This window comes from Orcinus orca, chromosome 9 (genome assembly GCF_937001465.1).
Source record: "Orcinus orca chromosome 9, mOrcOrc1.1, whole genome shotgun sequence".
NCBI classification, from domain to species: domain Eukaryota; kingdom Metazoa; phylum Chordata; class Mammalia; order Artiodactyla; family Delphinidae; genus Orcinus; species Orcinus orca.
The window spans coordinates 58,425,169-58,452,939 of record NC_064567.1 but is presented as its reverse complement, the minus strand read 5'-3'; the positions used below and the strand labels follow the sequence as shown (position 1 = coordinate 58,452,939).

Genomic DNA, 27,771 nt, shown 5'->3' with positions numbered 1-27,771 from the left:
GGTTTGCGGTGACAAAGGCCAAGGGCCGCGCCGAGGGCGGAGCCGCCGCGGCCTGTGAGCAGGAACCGGGCTCGCCGACCTCGGGGCGGAGCGCGGCCCGCGCGCAAGAGCCGGACCGCGGGCACCGCCCACAGCGCTCCCGGGCCCGGCCGAGCTAGGCGCGCGGCTTCCGCGCCATGGGACGGTTGCTGACTCTGAGCTTGCTGGGGATAGCGCTGGCGCTCCTGGGCGAGAGGCTCCTGGCGCTCAGGTAGGTGGGGGCCTCTCGGGTCCCCAGGCTCAGGGTGGCAGGGGCTGCGCGCGAGCCGGGAGCCCGGAGCCGGCGGCCACGTAGGACCTCTGCATCGCTCTGCTCCTCGGCCGGCGGAGCTCCCCCACCCCAACCCCCAGCCGCCACCAAAACCCGGCACAGTTTGGGCTGAATCGCGAGACTTCATAGCGAGTTTGTAAGCTTTTGCTGCGCACCCAGGTCTTTCTTACCTAAGTTGACAAGCGAGTACTTTGCGATTTACCCAGGGGCGAACCTAGTGCTTTAACTTGAAAACAAAACTATTACTCATTCACTGAAACTTTAATTATAATGATTTATTTCAGGTCATTGGTGCTGCTTCTCTTTGTTGCCCGAACCAGCCTCCGTCTTTAATAAAGTTGTTTTCCGTCTCTTCCCTGCAGAGTTTGAGAAACTCTTCCTCTGCTCTCTAATCTTGGCACGGTTGATCAAAGATACTTGAGATATTCAGCTATTGTTCTTACATCACTTCCTTATTTATCTCTTCGTCTGGGAACACCGAAGCCAGAATGCCAAACAGGACACGCCTAGTCTATCTCATGTTTTAGTTATAAGGAAAAAACGTGGGTGATCAGACGTCATAGTCTCTAAATTATCAACTCAAATTATGTTAAGCCTCACGCGAAAGAATTCCAGAAATATTGAGCACCTTCTCTGTACGCTGTGCACTCTTAGCCTCCTGTAATAGAGTAAGGCACCGTCCTTACCTTTAAAGAGTTTACCCTATTAAAGGGAAGGAGAGAAATAAATCAAATAGATAAATTAGGATCTTCAGGACAGGTACAAACCAACCCCTGTTGGCTTAAGGAGGAGAAGTTACAACGCCTGAAGGTGGAGTTCAGGAGGAAGAGACATCTGACACTAGCCTTGAGGGAGGGGTGAAACACAAGTGGGGATGAAGGAGGCAGTCCCAGATGGAGAGTGCCGCGTGAAGAAAGGGAATGGCGGGGGAAGTTTAGATTTGAGCGGAGCATAAAGTTAAGGGATGAGAACAGTCGGAGTAGGGTTTTGAGATGGTTAAACCTACGTTGAAAAATTGGGGCCTGCATAGATAGGCCAAGGGGAACTAGCAATGTTTGTTGTATGTGTTTTATTTTTTTAAACAGGAACCTGTTTAAACCATCTAAAGCATAACCAGTTGGGCTGTGTAGAGATGACCTGGGAGGCTGGATTGGAGTAGAGCAGTGGTTCTCAGTCCTGGCTAAGCCTTAGGGATCTACTGGAGGCCTGCTGTCTGGGCTGCACCCCCAGCAGTTCCAATTCTGTTGCTCTGGGTGGGGCCCAGGCATGAGTATTTTTTATTTTAAAAAATTCTCCTGATAATTCTAACATGCAGTTAGAGTTGACAAGTACCAGAATAGAGAGCAAATAGACCTGGGGAAACTAGTTAAAGTCTTGCAGTAGTTTGGCCCAAACTCTGGAACCCCAGGGATGAGGGGTAAGGCCAAGGTGATACTACAGTTTCCAGCTCTGCTGTCTTAGCTGTAGCTTCATCTGCTCATAAAGGGATGCCAGGAAGGGAACAGTGTCTATGCAACAGGAAGCATCAGAGTTGGAGGAGGAACATTTACTGGTAAGAAATGGACATGTTGAGCTTAATTTTCACATTATATAAATGACCATCCTGCTCTGCAGAACGTTATTGAGTTGGGTGATTTTGTATGATCTGTCCAGCTCTTGGTTTCAAAGGCAGGACCACTAAAGTTCTCAAGCTCATTAAATTATCCCTAAACTTCAAACCACCAGTGTTTCCATAAGTTGAAGTTTTCTCAATTAGTCAATTTTTTCTTCTTACTAATCTTAAGGTTTTAAATTTAAATCCCTTTAAATGATAAATGTAGATGCAAACCTAAGAAAAAGTAAATAAAGCTTATTTAATTTACATAGAACGCACCTGCTAGATGATTTAAATTTGAATGTATCTTTTCTTTATAAAGACTTGACTATAATAAACTTTATTGAGCAGTGACTTCATAGGGTTGTAACCTCATTGGACAGCTGAAGCCTTATAGTGGCTGATGTGAGAATGTTGGGGTGAATGATGGGTGGCTAGATCTAGCAAATAAAAATGTAGGACAGCCAGTTAAATTTGTATGTCAGATAAACAACAAATCATTTTTTAGTATATGCCTATCCCATGCAATATTTGGGGTGTAATTAGACTAAAATACTATTCGTTATTTATCTGAAATTCAAATTTAACTGGGCATCTTGCATTTTATCTGGCAACCCTATGAGTGCAGAGCATCAAGTGCCTGCTACTTACAAAGTTCGGTGGAGTGCTTAAATGCATAACATTTCTGCTTTCAGACCCTTAGAGTATTTTGAAAAGCAGCATGTTCCCACCTCCACATAAAGAAAGGCTATTCAAAAACAGGTTTTTGGTTTGTTTTTTTCTCTCATCTGCTGCCTTCTATTTCATTATTCTATTTTTAGAGATGGTACTTTGGCACTCAGGTTATTTCTCTCCCCCAGGGTGCCCACTTAAATTTCAACTCGGATTTCAGATAAACAGTGAATGATTTTTAGTATAAGTATGTCCTGCATGGATAAATGGAATCAAGGTTGTCTCCTTCCTTCTGAACTATAACTGGCTAAGGTTCCCAGGGGAGGATGGCATGTCATACCCAACTTTTCCACTCCTCCCTCATGGAGCAGTAAAGGAAAAAGTAGAAATACAAACATGTCCCCAGGCCAGTGCTCCCTGTTGCAAAGCACACACCCTTGAATGAATCATGAGACTTGAGTATATCAGAGACCTATGCCTAAGCAGGAACTCCAAATACAAGCATCTGAACTTTTTGCTTGTTGCTTGACACCTTTTATGACAGCTCCACCAAGAAGCTAGCTATCCAGTCAGCTTTTGAACTCTTCTGAAGGGGCAGACTTGTTTTCAGCCACCATCCTCCTTATTTATTGTATGACTACTGTGTGCTGGTCTTTGTGTTGAAAGTGTCAGCAGTTCATTATATTAAACTAAAACTTACATTTACTGACATTTGGAAAGAAAGCCCTTTTACCTTCCTGCCTTCTTCCAGTTTTCATATATGTCTTCCTTCCTATATTATACATAATATTAACTGAGGCTTGGAGAGGCTGCCTAGTTAGTTCAGAAGTTAGTGCCAAACCTGTGCTCTAAGCCAGGTCTTCTGATTCCAAATATAGTTTGTCCCAGCTCCACCATGGCCTCCTCTCTTCTCTGCCATTGGAGCAAACTTTCCCCAGCTTTACAAGCCTAAGCACAAATTCTTAATTAAGAGCATTACAGGGGACCAAGGGGTGAATTTCAAGGGGTTTTACAAGTCTGTTTGTGAAAGATAAAGCCCCAGTTTGTCTGAATTTAAGTCTGTACGTAAAAGATAAAGCCCCATCAGTGGTTTGTAGGTTCAAAGGCAGTGAGATATGGAACAAACCTGGTAGTAACACTGTGTTCCCAGTTTGCTCAAAGCATATTGGCACACCAGACTGGTGCATCCTTACTGCTACCACACGATGAGGCAAGATAATCAGTAACCGCCCGTGACCCATTCCACTTTGGATGGGTAATGCCTTTTCCTGAGTGAAGGAAATAGAGATTCATTTCATGGTAATGACTGTTGGTTAAGGGTTCATGCTTTGTAGCCAGGTCGCCTGAATTCTCCACTATTTACATGAGACCTTGGCTTTTATTCCACCTTTCTGTGCCTCAGTGTCCTAATCTGTAGGATGGGGATAATAGTACTATGTGCTCCATATAGGGGCTGTAAAAAATAAATGAGTTCATTCTTGTAAAGTGCTAGAACAATGTCAGACATGTAGTAAGTGCTCAATAAAGTTACCTATGATGACAATGACGTTGGAGCAGGGGTTCTTAGACTTTTTTGTGCCATAGATCCCTTTGGTAGTCTGGTGAAGCCTTGACTCCTTCTCAGCAAGCATCATGTTTCTAAATGCATAAAATAAAATACATAGGATTACAAACCAAACTGAAATACTATCTAAGTTAATACTAATTTAAATACTTAAATTCTATTGCCAAACTATTTAAAAGATCTAATGTACTAATGTAATAACATGGCCTTCTTTATTAAAGCCTTAAGTAGATCTAGAAGTAGTTGAATACCTAACAGTAGATACTGTGAAGCAGAGATGAGTATAAATGGTATTTTGAGATCTCTACAACAACTAAAATGTGATGAAACAATGTAATTTCTGTTAGTGACAGAGTCACAGGTACTGCTAGTAGAAAGCTCAGTGGTTTGTTGCCTACACTCATCCAAAAGAAATACTCAGTTTCAGTCAGACGTTTAACTAAAGATGTGTTTTTTCCCCCCATCAGAATTCAGAAACCCCTGAATTTTACCCATGGACTCTTTGAGGGTCACTGGACCCCAGGTTAAGAATCATGATGTACATGTTTCTGATGGGGGCCATTGGAGGAATGATTACTGGCTCAGTTGAAGGAAGGCAGTATGCATTCTTTCCTGTATTATACCTATCATATACTCGTAACTAAAAGGAAAATAACCAAGTTCTAATGAAAAGGAAAGTGAGAAAAACAAAAGGAACCTAGAACAAAGAAAGCAAATAGCTTTCATCTAGAGTGTCCATTTTAATAGACTAGTAGTGGTAGCCTGGAACATTGTGTCTAAGCTGGAGCTGAGTTAAAGAGAAAGAGTGCTGTAATTGATTAGCAATGTCTGCATGACAACAGAGTGGCAACTGCCACACCATCTCTGATCTAGTACGTTCATAAGCATGCTGTGGACATAAAGTGTTAGCGAGCAAATAGGCTGCTGCAAAAATATGACTTATTTGTGTTTGTGTCTCTTATTTATCTATCTGTTTTTGGCATTAATATATGTAGGCTTATTGATCTGCTAGTCCAAAGAGTTTGTATAGCTTTCATTTGTATATTCTCCAAACTTCTTAAATCTGTTATCATTTAGGAGTGCTTTTAGCTGCAAGTAGCATACATCACATTAATGGTAGCTTATACGTATTGAAGCTTGCTTTTCTCACTTGATACAAACTCTGTGAGTCATTCATCCTAGAGCTTGTCAATTGAGTCAGTGATCACATCAAGAAATTAGGTTCTGATGTTTTTGTTCTTTGATCCTCCACTGTTGGCTTTGTGTCCTCATACTTGTGTTAAGGATGCTGAATGATTGCTGTAGTCCCAAGTACCACATATATGGTCAAATCATGAAGAATGGAGGAGTGTTGCCAGTTAGCTCTCTTCCTATGTCTGCCTTTTCTACCAGTAATAAATTTATCTTTCCCAAAAGGCTGGGTCATATGATTACCCCTAAAGTACAAAGGGGGCTGGAAGCAAATATTTGGCTTGCCTGCTTCTGCAGTGAGAAAGATCAAGGAAGAAAGGGGTGTGAATGGCTTTAGGTTTGTTAGCTAATAGGGTCTGCCACTCTGGAGTACAGAAGTCCACTAATGAGTAGGGAACTGATAGTTCTGCCAGGCAAAAAGCCTAGCAGTTTTCTACTGAAAGTCTTGATGGGCCACAAAGGATGGAAGCAAAATCCTCTCTCTTTAATCATAAAGGAAACACAAGAAAAAATGACTTGATTAACTAGTAACAGTCCTTGTGTTACTCTTCAGTTTTAATAGCGGGCAGTCTGCATATCTAGAGATGATATTGTACAACTGAACTAGCTGATGAAGATCGCCCTGTTAACAAAGTGTAATGATCAGTCATTGATGCAAACCTAAGTTGACTCTGAAAAATACCCCACACCAGAGTGTCCAAACACATATGAATTTTATTTTACCCATAGAATTTTTTGAGAAAGTTAGATGGTAATCAACATTACCCCATCTTTGTTTAGTCAAATGGGCATAAAAGTAAGTTGTATAAAATTGACACCCAAACCAGCACGTGATACAGAAACTTGATGAAACTTCAGCTGTGACCTACTGACTTAAATTTACATCTGTTTCTGGAATCACACAATGTCAATAAACCTTGGAGGTCATTTAGTCTCATCCTTATTTTTATACATAAAGAAGACTAAGGCCTGCAGAGATTAATTGACCTGCCGAAGGTCATGCAGTCTTGCTGCTATGACAGAAACGTGGTCTCTTCTCCCCTTTCTGAGAAAAATACAACAGCAGATTAGAGCCTCTGGGTGGAACTTCCTGGCTGGGTGCTGAACTTCAGGGAAGTCATTTTCCTCATCTCTAAAATAGGGATAATGGTACCTACTTCTTCAGATTGTTTTAAGAATTAAATGAATTCATTCAGGTAAATCACATAGAACAGTGGTAGGCTCAATACATGTTCTCCCTTCTTAGTATTTATTTCCTTTTACCACCCATGATTATCAGCAGCATCCTCCTCACTAGTGTTACTGCTACAACTTATGTTAGGCTAAGTGTACTTGTTCTCGCCTTTAAATCACTGCTGGGACTCGTAGACTTGAGATTTTTTTGTATTTTTTTTTACTGCTTTATTTAAATTTTTTATATGTTATTTGCTTTATTTTTTCTATTACATTAATATATATATATTTTTTTGCGGTACGCGGGCCTCTCACTGTTGTGGCCTCTCCCGTTGCGGAGCACAGGCTCCGGACGCGCAGGCTCAGCGGCCATGGCTCACAGGCCCAGCCGCTCCGCGGCATGTGGGATCTCCCCGGACCGGGGCACGAACCCGTGTTCCCTGCATCGGCAGGCGGACTCTCAACTACTGCGCCACCAGGGAAGCCCTATATCTTTATTTTATTCATTTATTTTTATTTTATTGCTCTATTGCTATGTTGTTTCAAGAAGTTTAACAGTATTTGAGTTATATGATTCCAAATACATACTGATTAACAGTTTAATTGGAAACTTTCATATGTATATGGATATATATATATATGAATTGCCAAAATATATAGTTGCCACCACCTGTTGGTAATTCTGGGTTGTCCAGGCCTCGGCTTCTTCCATCTCGCCAAGAAACCAGTAGCCTTCCCCATATTCGGTGTCTAGAAGTCCGAAGCTGGCAAGGATATGAATAGGAGAGAGACAACTGGCAAATTGTCATGTCTCTTAAACGTGTGGTACCTGTGAACCACTTTGAAACATGTAAGCTACTCTGCAGGCACGCTTGTCATTCTTTGTGGATGTGGAGAACAGAAAGAGAAGGTGAGCCAGTGAGAGGAGGGAAAGCCTTCAAACAATAGAGCCCAGATGTGTTTGCCCACCCTGCTTGGTGGCCCTGTACTCCAGGGTGGGAAGGAAGAGGGAAGATGCTTTATTAGAATTCAACATTTTCTCATTATTCCTTCACTTCCGTTTTTATGAAATTACAACAGCAAGTAGTTTGGCTACAGTAGTTGGTGCTCTTCAACCTTCTCACCCCAATAAACAGTCATGGGGATGGGACTTTCTCCACTTGTTTCTTAATAACTATTTATGAGGTGTCTTCTTGTGAGCCAGGCTCTGAACAATGCCATTTTCTCTCGGCCTGCTTTCAGTCACTGTGTCATTTTGCAGAGGGTCTGGGCATTTTATAGCCCCTCTGGGTCCTCAGAAGGAAGACAGGGCTTCTGGTTCTACATCTGAAGCTCTTCCCACAACACAAGAGCTGTGAGAAATGGGACCTGGTGCCGTGTTTACATTTGCATAGGAACTTGCATTCCAAGTTGTATTTGTTGAATTATTGGCTTCCTTTTATGACCCATGTTCACATATAGAACTTTGTGATATGCATTTTTATTTTAACTTCATTTCTGGTGCTATTTTATGTTCCTACCCTTGTTTTCTGTCTTCTCTTTTATCTGCTTTAGATTTATGCTGTGTTTTATGTATTGCTCTAAGCCTCTTTAAACCCTTTCTGCTACAAAGCAGGGAATATGTAAACAGATAGATTTTTTTTTTAACAGGAATCGACTTAAAGCCTCCCGAGAAGTAGAATCCGTAGACCTTCCAAACTGCCACCTGATTAAAGGAATCGGTAAGTCTGAGAAAATGCTTGTTACACAGCTTACATTCCTTGGCCCACAACACTAGAAAACTCATTAACAGTATTTTGGCACATAATTACTGTTTATCAGAGGAAAAGTCACATTAAATCAGCAAAAACCTTTTCAGTCAATCTCTTTTGATCTCATGCACCCTGTATTTCTTCTTCTCTCTTACTCTCACTGTGATTTATTAATTATTTGTACAATCCTATGTTTTAGACTTCTTGCCTGCTTAGTGACTTTGCTGAACTCGTTTTGTCATCTGTGTTCTGTATTTTGTCAAGTCTGTATTTTTGTCAAGTCTGGATTATGTGTGGCCACTGAATTCTGTGTACCATTAGCCCAGGAGTCAGCTGGTGAAGGTAAGTCAGAAGGAAGAGAAGTTATAAAACAGAAAATAAAAATCTCCCAACAGGGCTTTCCTGGTGGCGCAGTGGTTGAGAGTCCGCCTGCCGATGCAGGGGACACAGGTTTGTGCCCCAGTCCGGGAAGATCCCACATGCCGTGGAGCGGCTGGGCCCGTGAGCCATGGCCGCTGAGCCTGCACGTCCGGAGCCTGTGCTCCACAACGGGAGAGGCTATAACAGTGAGAGGCCCGCGTACCACACACACACACAAAAATCTCCCAACATAATCTCCACCCACCACAAATATTACTGAGCCATGAAAAAGAATGAAATAATGCCATTTACAGCAACATGGATGGACCTAGAGATTATCATACTAAGTGAAGTAAGCCAGACAGAGAAAGACAAATATCATATGATATCACTTATATGTGGAATCTAAAAAATTATACAAGTGAACTTATGTACAAAACAGAAATAGACTCACAGATATAGAAAACAAACTTATGGTTACCAAAGGGGAAAGGGAGGGAGGGATAAATTAGGAGTTTGGGATTAACATATACACACTACTATATATAAAATAGATAGGGGCTTCCCTGGTGGCGCAGTGGTTAAGAATACGCCTGCCAATGCAGTGTACACGGGTTAGAGCCCTGGTCCAGGAAGATCCCACGTACCGCGGAACAACTAAGCCCATGTGTCACAACAGTTGAGCCTGCAAGCCACAACTACTGAAGCCCGCACATCTAGAGCCTGTGCTCTGCAATAAGAGAAGCCATGACAATGAGAAGCCTGCACACCACAATGAAGAGTAGCCCCAACTCGCCACATCTAGAGAAAGCCCGTGCGCAGCAATGAAGACCCAATACAGCCAAAAATAAATTAATTAGTTAAAATAAACTTTTAAAAAATAAACAAGTTCCTACTGTATAGCACAGGGAACTATAGTCAATATTTTGTAATAACTTATAATGGAAAAGAATCTGGAAAAGAACACATATATAACTGAATCACTATGCTGTACACCTGAAACTAACACAACATTGTCAACTATACTTCAATAAAATATAAATAAATAAAACTCTCTACCTCCCACAAAAATAACCTCAGAGATAGAGTTTCTGTTTTATCCTTTCTGGTATTTCCAGTGCAAATGCAAACAAATATATGCATATACATTTATATCTATGGTTTTCACAAATGGCATCTTAGTATAAGATTATATTCTGTAACTTGCTTTATTCTGAATACAGTGTGAACAGATTTCCACATCAGCACGTGTAGATCTACCTCATTCTTTTTAATATTTGCACGTACCATGATTATTTACCCAGTTCCTTAATGCACATTTGAGTGGGTATAGTTTTTTGCAACTACAAGCAAGTCAGTGAACTTCATTGTACATATAGCCCTTCCGTTTGTTTATCTGAAGGGTAAATCTTTAATAGCGGGATTATTGTTCAGTTAGCACATATGTTTAAAGTTTTGATAGTCTTTGCTAAATTGCTCTCGTGTTGGCAACGCTAATAAACTCAATACCCCATGTTTATAACCACATTCACTCCAGACAGGATTCATAATGCTCTTTTATCAAAAAAAAAAGTAGTGAGCCTTTTCTGGATCACACAAAGAAGGCTTCCATTTCATGGAAACTATGTGTTTTCAGAGAAGCCTTTTCTACTTCAGAGCTTCTTTCTGCGCACTGCGCCTCCTGTACACATCTGTTTCCTCTGTGCTCTTGTCCCCTTTTCCCATTGCTACTTCTGTACTTTTTCCCAGTCCTATCTCCCTTCACAAGACTCCTTGACTTCTTTCTCCTGGGGTTTCCCCTCTTTGTTTATTGCCCAAACACTTAGCAGGAGGATACAAACTCAGTGTCAAATACCAGATTGTCCAGATTGGAAAGGTCTGTGCTGGATAATGCAGAGCATCCTAGAATTAAGGTTGTCTGGAGTCCCAAAAAAACCCAGCAACTGCATCCTGCCTTCTGGCCGCAATCACGGAGAGCCGCCTTGGAACTGGTCACTAAGCAGAAGCCAGATGGCGTCTGGGAGGGACGTTGTACAGGTTGGGAGGCTGAGTCAGTGATCTCGGAGGTTACTTTTGCTACTGAGTTAATAAATGTCAAATTATTAAACAGCCCTTGGCCCTGTGAAGTCCACCTTCTGCGAATTCAAGTCTCAGAGTAGACAATAGGGCACAGCCAGACACATTACCGGACAAACTGCCAAGTGTATTGCTGCTACAACTCACTGGAATGGAGGGCACCTCAGAGAAAAACAAGTCCAACAACATTTGTATTCTGAACAGGCATCTGTCTGTGTTTGTGACCTTTATGTTGTGATGTGTGTGAGCTGCTGTCTGGAATTGGGAAGAATGAGGAAATATGTCACCTATGGCCCCTCTTGTGAAGTGTTTAATGCCTCTGAGGCACTTCAAAAGGCAACAGAGCGAAGACGATGAGTGATTAGAAGCACATTTGGGATACATTTTTAGATCTCATTAGAACTGTGCTTTTTCTCTCCCCCTTCTTTGCTTTTGCTCTATGGTTAGCATACACTATATGAACATTCGTTGAATGCTATGTCAGCGATGCATAATGGTTAATAATAGCTTGTGGTTATATGTTTTTAACAACAGTTGCTTATTCAGTGGTCTTTGACTACAAAGGAATAACAGGGCATACTTTCCCATAGGCAAAAGCAGTGTCTCTTGGTAGGCAGCAGGAGTAGAGGGGTTCTCTTTTTTAGTTTCCACTTTGGAAACAGTAGCAGCCATGCAGTTGAGGCCAACTAATCCCTCCAAGAGGTAAGGGGACAGGTACATCCCCTGTCCCCCGAGTCCCCATCAAGACAAACATACACACACACACACACACACACACACACACACACACACACATAAAATAAGGCTACATTCACCATGACTAGAAATGAACTCTTTGCAATTCTTAGGTGCTTTATAAATATCATATCATCTCATGTCTTTGTTTTAATAAGTAATAATCACTACCACATATCATACAGGATGTGTGCCTTCAGGGGGTCAGAAAGTAAGCTCACTATTTATTCTATTTTTTTGTATTCCTTTCCAATGTATCTAACAGACAGAAACTAACATTTGGTATAATATCGACATCTAAATAATAAAAATTATAATTAAAGAGCTATTTAACTCTATTTGAGGCTTAAAAGTTTAAAACATTTTAAAATGTCTTTGAAAATGCTGGCATTCAGAGTCCTGGACTAAAACAAAATTTTGAATGGATTATTTCTCTTGAGTTAATAAATGATTTTATACACTTGGCAGGCAAGATCTTTATAATAACTGCTGCTTGAGTTTTTTTTTAAAAAAGCATTAAAGTTTATAGCCCTTGTTGTCAAGTACTTTACAATCTACCTATGAAAAGGAAAACAGAAAAACCCACTATGTGAGATATAGACATATTTTTTCTTTTTATAGCAGATAAGGACCTAAGGCTCAGAGAGGTTAAATAACTTTTGCAATTTTTTTCCCAATATAGTATTTTCTCCCAGAGTGATTAATACACACATCTGATTAATGAACCAAAAACATGGAAGATAATAGGCTACATTACATTTTGGATACTCTGTTGGGTATGGCAACGGCTGACTTGCTGTTATAAAGTTACAATAAGTAACTTAGAGAAGAAAGAAATTGGTTCTCTTTTATGTGACAGTCCAAAGATAAGCAAATGACCTAGGGTGATTAGATGATTCTACTCCATGTGGTCATTCTGGAACAAAGGCTGATGAAGCAACACAGCTATCTTCAACATACTGCTTCCATCTTGGTACAAGACTAGAGCTCCAGTTGTTGCCATTTCCCAGCAGGAAGGGGTAGAAAGAAAATTTACATGGATATTTTTATTTTATTTTACCCAGTAGTTGCAAGTAGTTTACCTTGTACTCTCATGTCCCATTAACCTGAACTCAGATAAATGGCCACCTCTATCAGCAAGAAGGGGTAGAAAATGTCTGTAGCTATGTTGCTGTGTACCCGTAGCTGAAAAAAAAGAAGGGGAGTATGGATACTGGGGAGCAGTTGGCCATCTCTGACACAGATAGATAATTGCTAAAGGATTAAGAAGGGATCAAAATCAGATATGCTAAGTTAGAAGACTTTCCAGAGAAAGAGTGTTTGAAAGAAAAGTACAGGATATGAATTGATGAAGATCTTGGTGAAAGGCATGGAAGCAAACATTTTGGGGGAGAAGCCAACATATGTAACTGACCACAGTTGGATTTACAAAGTAAAGTGTCTTCAGAGAGGAACCAGGGGATGGTTCTGACAGAGAAATTTCATTAAATGCTAGGTTGTGTTTTTTCTATGCACTTTTAAGTCAGAACAAAAGACTTGAATCCCAGCTTCCCAGTTTGTGACCTTGAACAATTTACTTAACCTTTCAACGGCTCCATATTCTCTAGTCTAAAATTAGAGATAATAATATTGCTTCTTAGAGTTACAAAAATTATACGAATTAACATATGTAAAGTACTTATAAGGAGCCTGGTTCTTGGTAAACACTTAATATATGTTAGTAGTTATTACTGTTACTACTCACACTACTACTATTTCTATTATTGAATTAGAGGAGAAAAAATTAGGTGTTATGAGATGATAAAAGCCTACTGTCATAACGGCTATAGAAATAAAGATTGGGGAGTAGATCTGGAAAATATTCTAAAGAAAGCTACAGATATGACTTTTTTTCCTTGGAATTAGGCAACGGGATTAAACAGAAAGAAGCAGCAATGTGGTTGACATGAATATATCTTTTAAAAAACATTGTTCTTTTCTTGCTTATTAAAAGAATATGATTATTTGTAGAAATTTTTAAAACAAAGAAAAGTATAAAGAAGAAAATGAAAATCACTCATAATCCCACCACCCAAAAAAACATTGTTATTTTTTTTCTACATATCTTTTCTTTGTCTATGTGTGTAAGCATGCGCACGTTGAAGTTAAATTGTCTTAAATGATTTTTCAGGAACAACAAATTTTAATTAACTGAGCTCCTACTCAATGGATCTAGAAGGCAGAACTTAGACTAGAATTCTGTGTGCAGGTGTGTGTGTGTGTTCGTGTGTTTGTGTATGTATACATGGTGAAGCGTTCCTTGGTCCTTGCTCTTTATCAGTTGAGAAACACCATGGCACTAGAATCTAGAGGTTTTTAACTTTTGGGAGTATCACAGACCCTTTTTTTGAATCTGCTGAAAGCCAAGAACCTTGTTCACAGAAAATGTTCTTATCTGTACATACACAAGACACTTTGCATTGCATAGAATTTCAGAGGGTTCATAAACTCTTTGAAACCCATGTGTGGTTACTTAGGGATCCACAGACCTCAGGTTAAGAACTCAAGCATACAATACTTAAACTTTTATCTCTCTTCTTTCTGAGAAGCAAGCATATGGGTCATCTTTATGAAGTGAAGTTTTGGGCTTTTTTTTTTTTTTTTTTTTTTTTGCTTTTCTCCACTATGATGGAGCCAGCAACACTGGAGGCGGCCAGCCAAATGCAAACTCAGGAATCAAAGTCCATATAGCTGGATAGATGCTGTTTGTTTTTGACAACCTAGAAATAATCGTGGAGAAATCCTTTGGAGAGGGCTTAAAGTGGAAGGTTGGATTTTGTGGACTCAGAGCATGTGTCATGATTTGGCTTAATCTAAGCCATTTTTATTCCTCTTTTCTTGTGTTTGGGTCTATTATCTGTCTGTGGAATTTACACAGTGAGACCACTGGCAAGGTCTTATGTCTAATTATTTGCTGTGCTGTGTGGAGTGTACTGCAGACAATCGATAAACAATCAATAGTAATTGTAGCCTGTTTCAGAGACACTGTTAGAAGTTTCACCTGGCTTAGGTGCATGGTATTTTTCATTAATCGTCTTTTGCTAGTTTTTTTCCTGTAATTTAAAGCCTAAATTTAAAGATTAAACAGAAAGCTTTCTTTGCTTATGAGAACAAGCAGGCATTGTTTTTTAAAGAGGGACTGTATAATCCCAGGTGTTTTATCTCTGTTAATGAGAGAAAGTCTGTGTTTGCTTCCGATTGAGTGAGCCGAGAAAGGGACAAGAATATTTGCATGGTTAAATGAAGATGAGCCCTTCATTCTGAAAGTAATATTCCCCTGATGTCAATTACTTTTGTACAGACATCTGGATGTTTATCATAAGAGTGTACAGATGTCAACTTTTTCGGTATTATAGCTGGAAATGTGGTGATTACTTGACTTTGATTTGAGTAGACATAAAATCTCTAACATTTAAAGTCAGAAGTTCACTGCAGGAAAGGATTTAGACTGACGTTTATTAAAGAGAGTGGTTCCTTGGAAGTAAAAATCGGAACCGTTCCGAAAGATACAGATACTGATAAAGTAAACAAAGCTCTACCTAACAAGTCACAGAATTCGAACATGACATTTATCTATTTCTTGAACTTAACAGAAGCCGGCTCTGAAGATATTGACATACTTCCCAATGGTCTGGCTTTCTTTAGTGTGGTAAGTATCTTCCTTCCCCAGTCTCAGTGGAGGAGGTACAAGGGAGTTTGATGAGGCCTTCAGAGCAGTAACTTGTTTTTAAAGTTCCTCAGTTTCAAAAACAAAAAGACAGGTCAAACAGGATCTTGGAAATTTTCCTCCAGCTCCTCAGAATGTAGGGATGAAAAAGTCTTTGCCAATTGATTTATTGCTCTTTATGTTCCCACTGGCTTGCACTAAAATATTCCAATGCAATCTGTGTTCTAAAAGTTTGTTATTAAAAAGGATATTTGGGGCATTATTGTGGATATTTGATACTACATTATGCTATTTTAAATACAGCATCTACCTTTCCATTAGATATTCAATTTGAAACTAGTATTCTTGCTGTTATTATTTATTTTCAAACAATATACCAACTTTCCTAGACAAAGGCCAATGCTTTTGCTTTCTTTCTTTTTCCCCAAATAGCCTAACGTAAGTGGAATGTCATTGACTGAGCTTATTTATACCCTTCACTTTTGCCTTAATTTTTATAAGCTGAAAAATAACAACCTTTTTAGGCATACATTACAAAGACTTTAAAATTGATTGGCCTGAGTGATGCTAGGCTACACCAATATGCATTCTAATTAGAAAATTGTATATGTGGGCCAAGGAGGAAGTTCTGACTACCTCTCTCTCCTCCCTGGCGTGGGCCAAGGTGAGGGACCTTGGCATCTTCATGGATTCAGTTTTTCTTGAGAAAGAAGTATCCAGCTTTGAAGGCAGCCTGTAGTTATTCTGTTCCCTCTCAGCAGCCATTATTTTCAGGCACTGAGACTCAGGAAAGATGTGAAAAACTTGGAGATGCTTCAGAAGAGAGTCACAACACTAATAAAATAGTTGTCAGACTTATGAGAAAGGTGAGAGAACTCAGCTGAGATGAGAATGAGGGTTAGAACACTCTTCAGGTTCCTGATGGTTTTTATATGAAAGGCTGTGAGTGGCTGGTTATTTACCACAGAGGGAGAAAAGAAATACTGTAGACTTTAGCAGAAACATTGATATTTATATGGATTGGCCAAAAAGTTTGTTCGAGTTTTTATCACATCTTATGGGAAAACCCGAACGAACTTTTTGGCAAGCCTAATATTAATTTTTAAAACTATGGCTTTAAAAGTTTTAGTTAAGGGGCTTCCCTGGTGGCACAGTGGTTGAGAGTCCGCCTGCCGATGCAGGGGGCACAGGTTCTTGCCCCGGTCCGGGAGGATCCCACATGCCGCAGAGCGTCTGGGCCCGTGGGCCATGGCCGCTGAGCCTGCGCGTCCGGAGCCTGTGCTCCGCAGCGGGAGAGGCCACAGCAGTGAGAGGCCCGCGTAACGCAAAAAAAAAAAAAAAGTTTTAGTTAATTACCTACACACAATGAGTAAAATGACATTTCTAGGAGGGCTCTGGGTTTGTGTAGAAGCACATGCTTGCACACATATCTTATATTCTTAGGAAAAAGCACTGAGACTCCTAGTCAACATTATTCATAACTAAAATGCAAATATCCAGAGTAGAGTAGAAGGCAGTTGTTTTTTTTGTTTTTGCAAAGAAGCTGTTTTCAGAGATTTGCGTAATCCAGAAGTCACCTATTTCAAGATTTTCTCCCCACAGGAATAAATCTGAATTAGGAGGGGTGAGGTCTCCAAGCACAAGACATCTACAGCCATTTTAGCTGAGAGGCTTAATATAGTCACAGTGATCTTGTAGCCAAGTCAACAGAATTTCTTCTGCTTGTTTTTCTCTTATCCTTCCTTGGTTATATGACTTTTCTTTTCTTTTTTTCAAATTTAGAAACAATCTCATTTTACTGATTTTTTTTTAATTTACTCAGCCTTGTCTCTAATATTTCCCAGAATGCACTCCTTTCTAAATGAATACCTCCTACATCATAGCATTTTATTCTTCCAAGCATTGTAGCCAATTAGCCCATCCTATTCCACAGTTACAGGCTTGAGGGGCATCTCAAAACTAACATCACACTTAATGAGGAATTAGATGACATAGAATAGAAAAAAGATTTAAATGACAGTGTGAATGTACTTAACACTAGTGAACTGTACACTTAAAAATAGTGAAAATGGTAAATTCTCTGTTATGTATATTTTACCACAGGTGGAAATAAAATAAAATTTGAAAAAGAGAAAAAACAGGTTAAAATGATAGGGAGTATTACAATAACTCTGGAGAGTTCTTACATCCCTGGTAGAGCTTCCTGAGCATTGAAACCCTATCATTTATGGGACATTAATAAAGAATAGAGATTATTAACCACTGAATGGGCACTGCCATGTAGCAATAGCATAATTGCAGTTTATTCTACTTGTTGGGCCTTGAAGTTGTGTAATTTTGATAGATATTTTTTAATTGGAGAAAATTTCTATTAAATACAATTTGTGTATAAAGTGAGATTTTTTGGGTACTCTTTTAAATTTGCATAAAGTATGACTTGAAAGATTTAAAAGAGAAAAGACCTCGATTATTTTAGTGAGGGCTGAAAAAGCATTAAATGAAATTCAACTCTCATTCCTGATTAAAAGCTCCAGAAAAACTAGAAGTAGAAGGAAACCTTCCAGAAACCTACAGCAAATACCATTCTCAGTGGTGCAACATTAACTGCCTTCTCATTCATGTTTAGAAAAAGAAGAAAATGCCCTAAAATACTGTAACCATCAGTAATCTACTAGAGTTCTTAATAACCCAAGAAAACAAGAAAAAGAAATTTGAGGTAGAAAAAAAGACAAAACTGACATTATTTTCAGATAGTGTGATTACCTGTTTTTTAAACAGTCTAAGAGATTCACCTAACATATTCTTAGACCTAATAGGAGAGTTGAGTGATAGGGTTGTATTCAAAATGAACATATAAAACTCAATGGCTTTCCCATACTAGGAAAAAACAAATAGAAAATGTAATACTACTACTACTACCAGTAATTAATAAGGTTCCATTTGAACAGCAACTTAATTTCCGAAATTTATACAGAAAAATAAATGAGCAGAAATATTTAAGACTATTTTGGAAAGGTAAAGCAATGTGGTGTGGGATGTGAGGACTTGCCATATATATATACATATTGTATCTTATAAATAAAGCTATAGTAATTAAAAAGTGGCATATTATCACAGGATTTAGACATGAGTCCAAACAGACCAATATGTAAATAGGGATCTAGTACATGATAAAAGCAACATTTGGAATCAGTAGGAAAAGGACAGACTGACTACACGCCAAGCACTGATCCAGGCCTTGGGGTCTAGCAGTGAACAAATGAGACAAAGTCCCACCTCATGTTACAATGGGGAGAGAATGAATGTGTGTCAGATAGTGGCTTATCCCCGACCTCAACTCTGTGTTATCTCCCAGTCCACCAACCTTCTGGTTACCCTCTGAAGAGACTAAACCCTTAGTCTTCTGCCTCAACTCAGAAATATCAGTTATTGTTCAGCTTTCAGCCTCCCAGCTTCCAATTATTATTTTTTTATATTGTTTCCTCTCTGCTCTCTTTGTGTTTGCAGGTTTATGCCACAACCTTTAGCCAAAGTCTCTATCATTTATTTATAGTTGCCACTTTAGTCTATAAAAATACTTAAGCCTTTATATTTAACTTTTTCCTCTGTTTTAAAAAGGGTCTAAAATGTCCAGGCCTCCACAGTTTTGCACCAGATAAGCCTGGAGGAATACTAATGATGGATCTAAAAGAAGAAAAGCCAAGGGCACTGGAATTAAGAATCAGCCGTGGATTTAATTTGGCTTCATTTAATCCACATGGTATCAGCACTTTCATAGACAATGGTAAGAGCTGATGAGCTACCAACATTAAAAAAACTTAAAATGGTTTTGCAAGTGACTGTGGAAAATCGATTTGGATCATATCTGTAGTAAGAGAACAATTAACTCATGAATTACTTCTGTATTCTTCATACAAATAAGTCCATTATTTGCCTCTTCAGCTGTCAGTAAGTTATACTACATTTAGAAATTTCTAACGGTTAACACCTGAAAGAATGTTTAGATTTCATAACCTTTTCAAATATCTATTATCATTACATTGAAAAAGAGCTATATTTGTGAATTAAACTATTAACAGATTATTCATGAATTCTGTATATGGAGTGAGAAACACTCTTTCTTAAAGGTCAGGGGACCAATGATCAGAAATAACACCAGACAGACAGTGATGGGAAAGATGGGGAAGAAGAATGATCTGTTAGGTCGTCTAACAGCTTATACATTCAACCTTTCCTTGCTCGTGGTATTTAAATGTCAGTGTCTGCCCAGAGGTCCTGTGGTTATGTCTTGTAAATTAACTCTGTTCTTTCAATTCTTTAGATAACACAGTTTATCTCTTTGTTGTAAACCACCCAGAATTCAAGAATACAGTAGAAATTTTTAAATTTGAGGAGGAAGAGAATTCTCTTTTGCATCTAAAAACAATCAAACATGAGCTTCTTCCAAGGTAATTAGTCCTTTTGTTCATTCTCTGATTTATCTGTAGCATTTTCAAATATTCCCTATGATGGTCCTTTCACCTTTTGTAAGAGCTGAAATACACATATATATATATATACACATAAACAAATATATGTATTTATATGTGTATGTGTGTATATACATAGTTTCCTTGCAGAGCAGGGAAAGTCGATATCAGTGTTCTATGTGGGCTCCCTTGAGAAATAAGGAAATGCTGGACTACCGAGGATTTGCTCTTCAGGGACATCTTGAGAGTAGAAGACAAACCTCACCATTTTTCCTTCTGTCACCTCCCATTTCAGATGACTCATCATCCGAATAGTAATAACACCTGTCCTGCCAAGGAAGCGTAGTCTGCTTTATATGGAGTTTGTGTGCTTAGTATGGGACTAACAAGAACTGTTTTCACAAGGTAGCTGTGGGCCAATGGTCCTGCAGAATTGGAAGTGGGTCACTGCTATTTCAAGAACATAGAGCTCGTTGATAATGTGACTAAAAAAGAATTATGTGCCCCTCCCCGGCTCAGCTACATCTTTTAAGTTTGAACTTGATGAATATTTTTAATTTCTGTTACTTCCCTATCTAGGACTTAAGTGTGTAACTGCCAACCATTCTCCCAAAAATTCAAATCGTAATAAACAGGAGCATGAGTACCATCCAGGCAGCCTTTGCATTAGGGCGCTGTTTCAGAGAGGGGACCCACCTTCCCTGTAGCTCCGTTTTTCCTTTAACAAAGGAGAAAGCCGCTCTTTCAGACATTTTTGCATAGGGTAATTGGAATTTAAATTTAATAACACCCTTACCTAATTGGTTTTAAAAATGTAATTGTTTTTCGCATATAAATCTCTCACCTGAAGCATTTCACTATGGCAATTTCATCATTCATCTCTCCGCAAGTGTTTATTGAGCGCCTGTTCGTTCTTGGCAGGTCGCCTTTGTGAGTCAGGTAGAAATTGAACAGTCAACCTTAGTCTGACTAATAACTAAGCAAAGGAACTCAGGAAAATCCAGCAACTGAGAATATGGAAGCTACGTAAATGTTATTGACAGCCCAATCAGCTCACCAGCCAATGAGGCTCCACCGAGCTCTCTCCCTTGGACAGCTCTGTCTTTTCGTATTGTTGTTAAACCCTACATTTCTTGCTGTCAAAAAACACACTCTGTTGGCACCAAGTTCTTTTTCCTTTTATAATAACCTGCCATAATTGCTAAATGACCTGTCTTCAAATTACCTGGTACCATAAAAAATTGTTCTACGGCAAATGATATTATAGTAGATTACATATGACTATAGCCATGTGATTTTAGCTGAGTTTTTCCTGGGAAACCTCTCACCAAAAATTTAAAGCACATATTATGTAAACCTTCTGGAGACTTAATCTTTAATACTGAGACCAACTGGCTTTTTATATTCTCTTACATGTTATTTTTCTCTTCCAGTGTGAATGATATCATAGCTGTTGGACCAGCACATTTCTATGCTACCAATGACCACTATTTCTCTGATCCTTTCTTAAAGTATTTGGAAACATATTTGAACTTACACTGGACAAATGTCGTTTACTACAGTCCAGATGAAGTTAAAGTGGTAGCGGAAGGATTTGATTCAGCAAATGGGATCAATATTTCACCTGATAAAAAGTATGCTCTCTTATAGAAGTATTTTCATTTCTTCTCAGTCAAGGTGCTGGGCCAAATTCTTTACTTTGCTTTTTTTTTTTTTCAATGCAGAAATAGCTTACTTGATATTTTTGGTCTATGATAAATATACTATATATAATATTTACAAATATTACTATAATACTACAATATAGAATACATATATGTAATATATTATTAAATAATGTTTTATATAAAATATATATGTGTGTACTATATATTTACATGTAATATATAAATATATATTTATATACAGTATATAAATTTGGTATATATCCTTGTAGAGTTTAATTTTATAAATGTAAATTTTTATAAAATGGGTTCATATTTATATATACATATTAAAGTATTAGGTAGGTGTTTTCCTTTTAAATAGATATATCATTGTTTTATTGGCTGCATATTATTCCATTTTCAGGATGATTGTAAAATAATTTAACCAATTCTCTATAAATGGATATGTAGGGGTTTTTTTTTTCTGTATAAAAACCATTTTTTATTTCTCATTTACCACTGAAACTTATCCAAATATTTTTAAGGAAAAACCCCCCAAGGGAGAATTACATACAGCATAGTGGTTAAATCTTCAGATTTTGGAGTCATATAGACCTAGGTTCAGATGCCCACTGGGCACTGGCTAAATGTGGGGCTATAAGCGCTTCCTCTTTGCACATTTGTGCAAGTGTTTCTGTAGAACAAACCCCTCAAAATAGAACTACTCACTTAAAGGGTGCTCCTTTTAAATGTTAACTTTAATAGATACTGCCAAATTGCCCCCCCAAATTATCTCACTATTTTTATATGTCCAACTATAACCTATAGGAAGGATATTAAAACTCTTTATTAACTTTCCCTTTTACTACCTTAGCACACTGAACAATTTAAACTACTACAAATATAACATGAAATAAATCTGGCATTCTGTGACAACTAAATGTCTATTTTCATGACAATTTCTTCTTTCTTGTTGATTACAGAAAAATGAATAGAGAATCATTTAATTTAAATTGTCTATAACTGACCCAATCCAACCTCTCCCACCAAATCTGTTTTTCTCCTCAACTCTCATCTTTCAGTTATGACAGTCAAACTTTCCAGTCACCCAAGCTAAAAATAATAACAATAGGGCATCCAGCTTTAACTCCATCTCTCTCACCATTCCTATTCAGCCATTGAGCAGGTCACACTGGTTCTATCTGTGCTTCCGTCCCTGACCCTCACCCCCTCTTCCTTCCCATTGACACCTGCTTGGTTCAGGTTCTCACCCTCTCTGGCTGGCGTATTCCACTTTCTTCCCACTTGTTTTCAGTCCACTTCCATTTTTCGCACTGTTGCCAACTTTGTCTTTTATATTCCCCTGCCCTTTCAAGATCTCCAAAAGAGGGACCTCAGTCTGCTTCATCTTTGAATCCTCATACTGAGCACAGCCAGTCACAAAGCACATGGTTAGTAATTGTTGAACTGACCATTTGTTATCATGCCACTCTGTTATTCCAGAAATTCAGTGGACCCCAGTTGCTTATCAAATCAAGGCAGGCTAATGGGTTGGACTTTCTTTAATAAGCTAGTTCCAACCTCCCTCTTCTACTGTTTCCACACTTACTATGCTTTAGACAAGAACTCATTATTTTGCAAAACTGCCTCTCTTATTCTTGCGCCTGTGCCTTTGTTCACATGTTTTCTTTTGCCTAAAAGGTGCTTTGTCCTCATATCCTCAAATCCAGTCTCTCTTCCCATGTCCACTGCAGATGCCCCCTTCCTTTGTAAGCCCTTCTGTTTTTTTAGGAGTTAGAGATTTCTTCAGTTTCTAGACCTGAAATATGTCTTATGGTACCAATCATGCTGTATTATTTGTTTAATATGTCTAAACCATCTGATCACCCCCAACACACTACAAACTTTTCAGGAGAAAAGGCTGTGTCTTCTTCATGTTTATATCTGTCACAATACTGAGTTCATGGCTTTACACACTATAATTGCTCAATAGAACAGTTGCCATGGAACAGGCAATTCAATGAGAAAAATTACCGTGAAGCAGTCCATTAATTCACCCTCCTTAGATATAGCCAGACTGTTCTGAATAGATACTTATTTCTAACTCTTACATTTCTCGATATGTTAATAAATATTTATTAAATATTAAGTATTAATATTCTAATAAAATGTGTTCTGTTTTATACCATATGTTTCTACATGTAAATGATCCCTTGAAATATCAAATTATATTGTAGAATGTAAAAGCTTTTTTTTTGAAACCAAATATTTGTTTTACTGTCCTTTCAGTGGCAAATATCACAGACTTTATATTTTAAATGATGTCCTATATTATTTTTCCTTACAAACTTTTTGAAAAATAATTTAGCAGTTCCATGATTGTTGTAGTAACACTGAATTGATTTTGAAAGCTTATTTTTTAAATAAAAATTGACCTTTATCAAGCATTCCTTGAGAGCCCATCATTGATTAACTTCTTGGCAGGTTATTAAGACTTATTCGTCATACTGTGTTAATGAAGCTTTATATTAGCCTGGGGCTCTAACCAGTATGTCCTTCCTGCAAAGGTACATCTACGTTGCTGATATATTGGCTCATGAAATTCACGTTTTGGAAAAACACCCTAATATGAATTTAACTCAATTGAAGGTAAAATATTTCTTTCTATATCTAAAGTAGACATTAATCTTGAAATTACATAGTTATACTATAACAATTCCTCACTTAGAACAGAATAGCCAGTGTTACTATTCTGGGTTTTTCACTGCTTCCTCTCTGTAACTGGCCAAGTCTCTTGTTTCCCCACAATCACAAGAACTGACTGATTACATGCAGCAGTGTGTTGGGAGGGATATTTGCATCAGATTTAGAGCCCATTCCATGAAGTACTGACGGCACCTGATGAATTCCAATAAGAATTTTCACAATTGAAAAGACTAATAGATGAATTCTGAAATGAAGATTTATACAAGTTGTCAGTTCTTTCAATAATAAATGAAGGTAGAAATTGGGTTCCACACCATTATTATTTTCTTCCTGCTTGAAAACACATATTTTAGATTGATTAAGAATTTCCTATTTTGCTTTGAATGAATTCCTTGAGCTAACTGATCACTGTGCATCTTTTAAGGGGAAAGGAATTCATTTTTTAGAGAGATTGATTATTGCCCCAGCTTTCTTAATTTTAGGAAAAATGAAAAGTGACTCTAAACCAGTGTATTAAATTTATTTTAAGCAATATTGGTGTTAAAGGGTGGAAGCAGGAGATGGGTGAAACTTCCCCACATGCATAGGGGCAAGAAAGTTTAGCCCTAAATTATTTAATCAAATTTCTCATGGCATTTAGATATTGACATTTTTTCATTTGGAAGGTACTCAAGTTGGATACACTGGTGGATAATTTATCTATTGATCCTTCCTCGGGGGACATCTTGGTAGGCTGTCATCCTAATGGCCAGAAGCTCTTCGTTTATGACCCGAACAATCCTCCCTCATCAGAGGTGCTTATATTTTTTAGTTTTTCAACCTTAATTATTCAAGTCCTTTTAAACTAATAATACAATAAACTTATGTGGTGGTTGGTTTTGTAATTGCTTTAAGCCAATAATTGGCAGAATTTCACATTGTTCAAATACGTTTAGAAAGGTAGTCTTTTGATGTATTAAATTATGGTGGAAACTAGTCAAAAGACCTTTTTATAAAGACATGTGCCCTCCTTGTGTGGTATACTGGCAATTTTTTAAATACCTGGCTTATTGTCAGCTCTCCACATGTCACTACTTTTGTTCGTGCTAAAGCAGTGAGAAAGTAGGCACATTAGTGTGGAAGTATTTCTATTAATGCTTAATTACTATAATAACACTCAATCCTGTGTTGGCATGCAATAACTAGATGGTTTAAGAAAGTACTTTCTTGGAAGGTTTAACAAAGTAATTTAAACATTAAAAAAATTGGTAACTGCTATTTTCAACAGCATGTCCTCTTAATCATTGGGTCTTTGTGGAAGATTATTGGTGACTGAGTGACTGGGTGGATGGTGGTTCTATATTAATCGTTTGTATCTCCTGAATAGGTTCTCCGCATCCAGAATATTCTATCTGAGAAGCCTACAGTGACTACAGTTTATGCCAACAACGGGTCTGTTCTCCAGGGAAGTTCTGTGGCCTCGGTGTATGATAGGAAGCTGCTTATAGGCACTTTATACCACAGAGCCCTGTATTGTCAACTCTAAATAGTCCTTTTGCTATGCAGGCATGCTATCTTCTCTTAACAATTTTCTATGAATTGCTAATTCTGGGGGAGTTTAACCAGCAACGTTGACCCAGAAATGTATGACATGTATAGTAAATTTATTTCAGTAATGAAAGCCCCCCTTCAGTTCACATAGCACTTTTAAAGCAAAAGGAAAGTGAACAGTTTTTAAAATTGCCAAGTAAAGGTGAGAGAAGAGAGCTGCTTTCAGTAAAGTGAATACACTTTGCATAAAATAAGCCTGCTTTCCAACTGCCAGAGCATGAATTCCACCGAAACAGGGTAGATTATATTTCCTTAAAATGTAAGTGACCTCAGCTCCACCAGTGTGACCACTGTGACTCAGAACTACTGATAGGTAACATGTTTTGATGTTTTGTACTTACATCTTTGTTTACTATTAAAGAGTTGGAGTTATATTAAAGACTAACTAAAATCCATGTTTTGTCTGTGCTTAATTCTCAAGGCATATCCTCAGCGGGGGAATGAGAAAGTGGCCACTTCTTTGTGGGGTTACCTTGGGATGTGCAGGCATGGCAATACTAATTTTTCTCAGTTGAAAAACTAAACTATTTGAATAAAATAAAACAAAGAATAACTAAATATGGCAACTGGAATTCTCAATTAATATGGAGTATTCCATCAGCTCTATTTCTTAATGGGAGCCCAACTTGCATACAAAGAGGAGATAACAGGTTGGAGCTGGAAGGTCAATCATGCCACCTCCTTATTGAACACAGCCGTGAACTTCATCAGGTGAGATGAAGTCAGCTATCCAGGCCCACATGGTTAATCCCAGCAATGACAGGATCAGGGTCTGCCTCATAGAGAAGCGTTCTTTCCACTCACTGTACCTCCTGTAAATTCATCTTAAACCCTGAAGAGAGACTTTCACATGTCTCTTTCCATTGTAACTTATCAAAGCACTTCACTTCTCATACGCTCCCCCATCTTTAGCATCATTATAATCAAAATATTTGTCATTTACTTATAAAGTGAAAGACAATGCATTAAAAGTGGTACATTCATTATCTCATTTAATCCTAATTACAGCCCTGAGGGACTACGTATTGATATTATATCACTGTTAACATTTCACAGATGTTCCAGGTCACACCTGGTAAGGGGTGGCTCTCAATCTATTTCTGATGTCAGAGGCTGTACCATTATCCGCTGCATGATGCTTCTGCCATGGAACTAATGAGGATCTCGTTATTTACTCTTCTTCCTAATATATAGTTTCTTCTGTTTTTATAGTTATCAACTTGAGTTCTGCTTTTCGATGGATCATTTAAAGACTTAAATGTAAATTGCATAAGTATTCTTAATCTTGGCCCCTGTCCATTTGGCCTATGTTCTTATTTACATTTTTAAATAGTCTGTTACTAATGTATATTGGATGTATTTCATGCTAAAATCATCATTTTCTCTGTTTGCATTATTCATGGAGAAAACATTAAGTCACAGGTGAATAAAGCAATATTAAATATTATTCATTAGGGATCCAAAACCAAGAAGCATATGTTTTAGATTTTAGACTATGAGCAATGCCTATCTAAAAAGCTACATTCACGAAAAGTACCAGAATACAGTAGGCATAAGATGGACTTTTTTCCATTGTATTTATTAGAAATTTTATTTGGACAAAAGTAAATAAAAGTTAATAGGCACATGTATTATTTATCTTAGAATTATAAAAAAGTTTAAGAAAAATAAACTCTGGTTTTTGGCCTCTATGGGCCATGAGGGATTCATAAGTATATTGTGCACCTATTTATGGTGATCTTACTGGGATCATACAGTGAGTTTAACAATTTGGTTGGTTATTAAGAGGTCAAATCATTCAAAAGGACTGAAACTGCAATTGGGATAGGCCACCACTAGGTGGATTTAGGTCTCAGGTGGGGGGTGTGTGTGTATATTTTAATTCTTTTAAATCTGAGATCCTGTTAAGTGACAATAAGTATCTTTTTTTTTCTTTTTTTTTTTTTAAACAAAACCTCAGCTCTTTTACAACAGCTGAATGTGAACATGGATACCTAACACGGGGAGCAAGGAAAATTAAATATAAGCTATACTATTTCTTTTTCTCATTTTGTGTATAGATTAATTATTATTGACAACTAATCTAAGGCTGATCCTTTTTCTGGACCAGATTTGCTCAGTTTGAATGCTCTCTCAGAGACACAGCTTATCTAGGCTGATGAATATTTACTTGGCAAAACAATGAAGAATTAACAGCACCTACCAGCACACCACCCACATCCTCCTTT

At 38.1% G+C, this 27,771-nt stretch overlaps 1 protein-coding gene across 3 annotated transcripts; it reads left to right on the top strand.

Moving 5' to 3' along the window:
* Nucleotides 1-109: 109 nt before the first annotated feature.
* Nucleotides 110-25,938, top strand: PON2 (paraoxonase 2). 3 transcript variants are annotated; one of them, XM_033420460.2, is made up of 10 exons: nt 137-250; nt 1,772-1,862; nt 8,155-8,225; nt 15,059-15,114; nt 18,751-18,916; nt 19,454-19,580; nt 21,035-21,235; nt 23,815-23,896; nt 24,619-24,747; nt 25,320-25,938. In XM_033420460.2, the coding sequence occupies exons 2-10, from the start codon at nt 1,798-1,800 to the stop codon at nt 25,476-25,478; spliced, it is 1,056 nt and encodes a 351-aa protein (XP_033276351.1). In that variant the 5' UTR covers nt 137-250; nt 1,772-1,797; the 3' UTR covers nt 25,479-25,938. The 3 variants fall into 3 exon arrangements, with proteins under 3 accessions (XP_004265623.1, XP_033276351.1, XP_033276352.1); XM_033420461.2 differs by lacking the exon at nt 137-250 and adding an exon at nt 2,600-2,666 and having other exon boundaries at nt 1,781-1,862; XM_004265575.3 differs by lacking the exon at nt 1,772-1,862 and having other exon boundaries at nt 110-250.
* The last annotated feature ends 1,833 nt before the right edge of the window (nt 25,939-27,771 follow it).

Excerpts from the sequence above, each read along its gene's own strand:
- PON2 (XM_004265575.3), top strand. The coding sequence starts at position 177 with ATGGGACGGTTGCTGACTCTGAGCTTGCTGGGGATAGCGCTGGCGCTC. Across the intron at positions 251-8,154 it reads GAGAGGCTCCTGGCGCTCAG|GAATCGACTTAAAGCCTCCC; the intron begins GTAGGTGGGGGC and ends TTTTTTTAACAG. Across the intron at positions 23,897-24,618 it reads TGAATTTAACTCAATTGAAG|GTACTCAAGTTGGATACACT; the intron begins GTAAAATATTTC and ends TTCATTTGGAAG.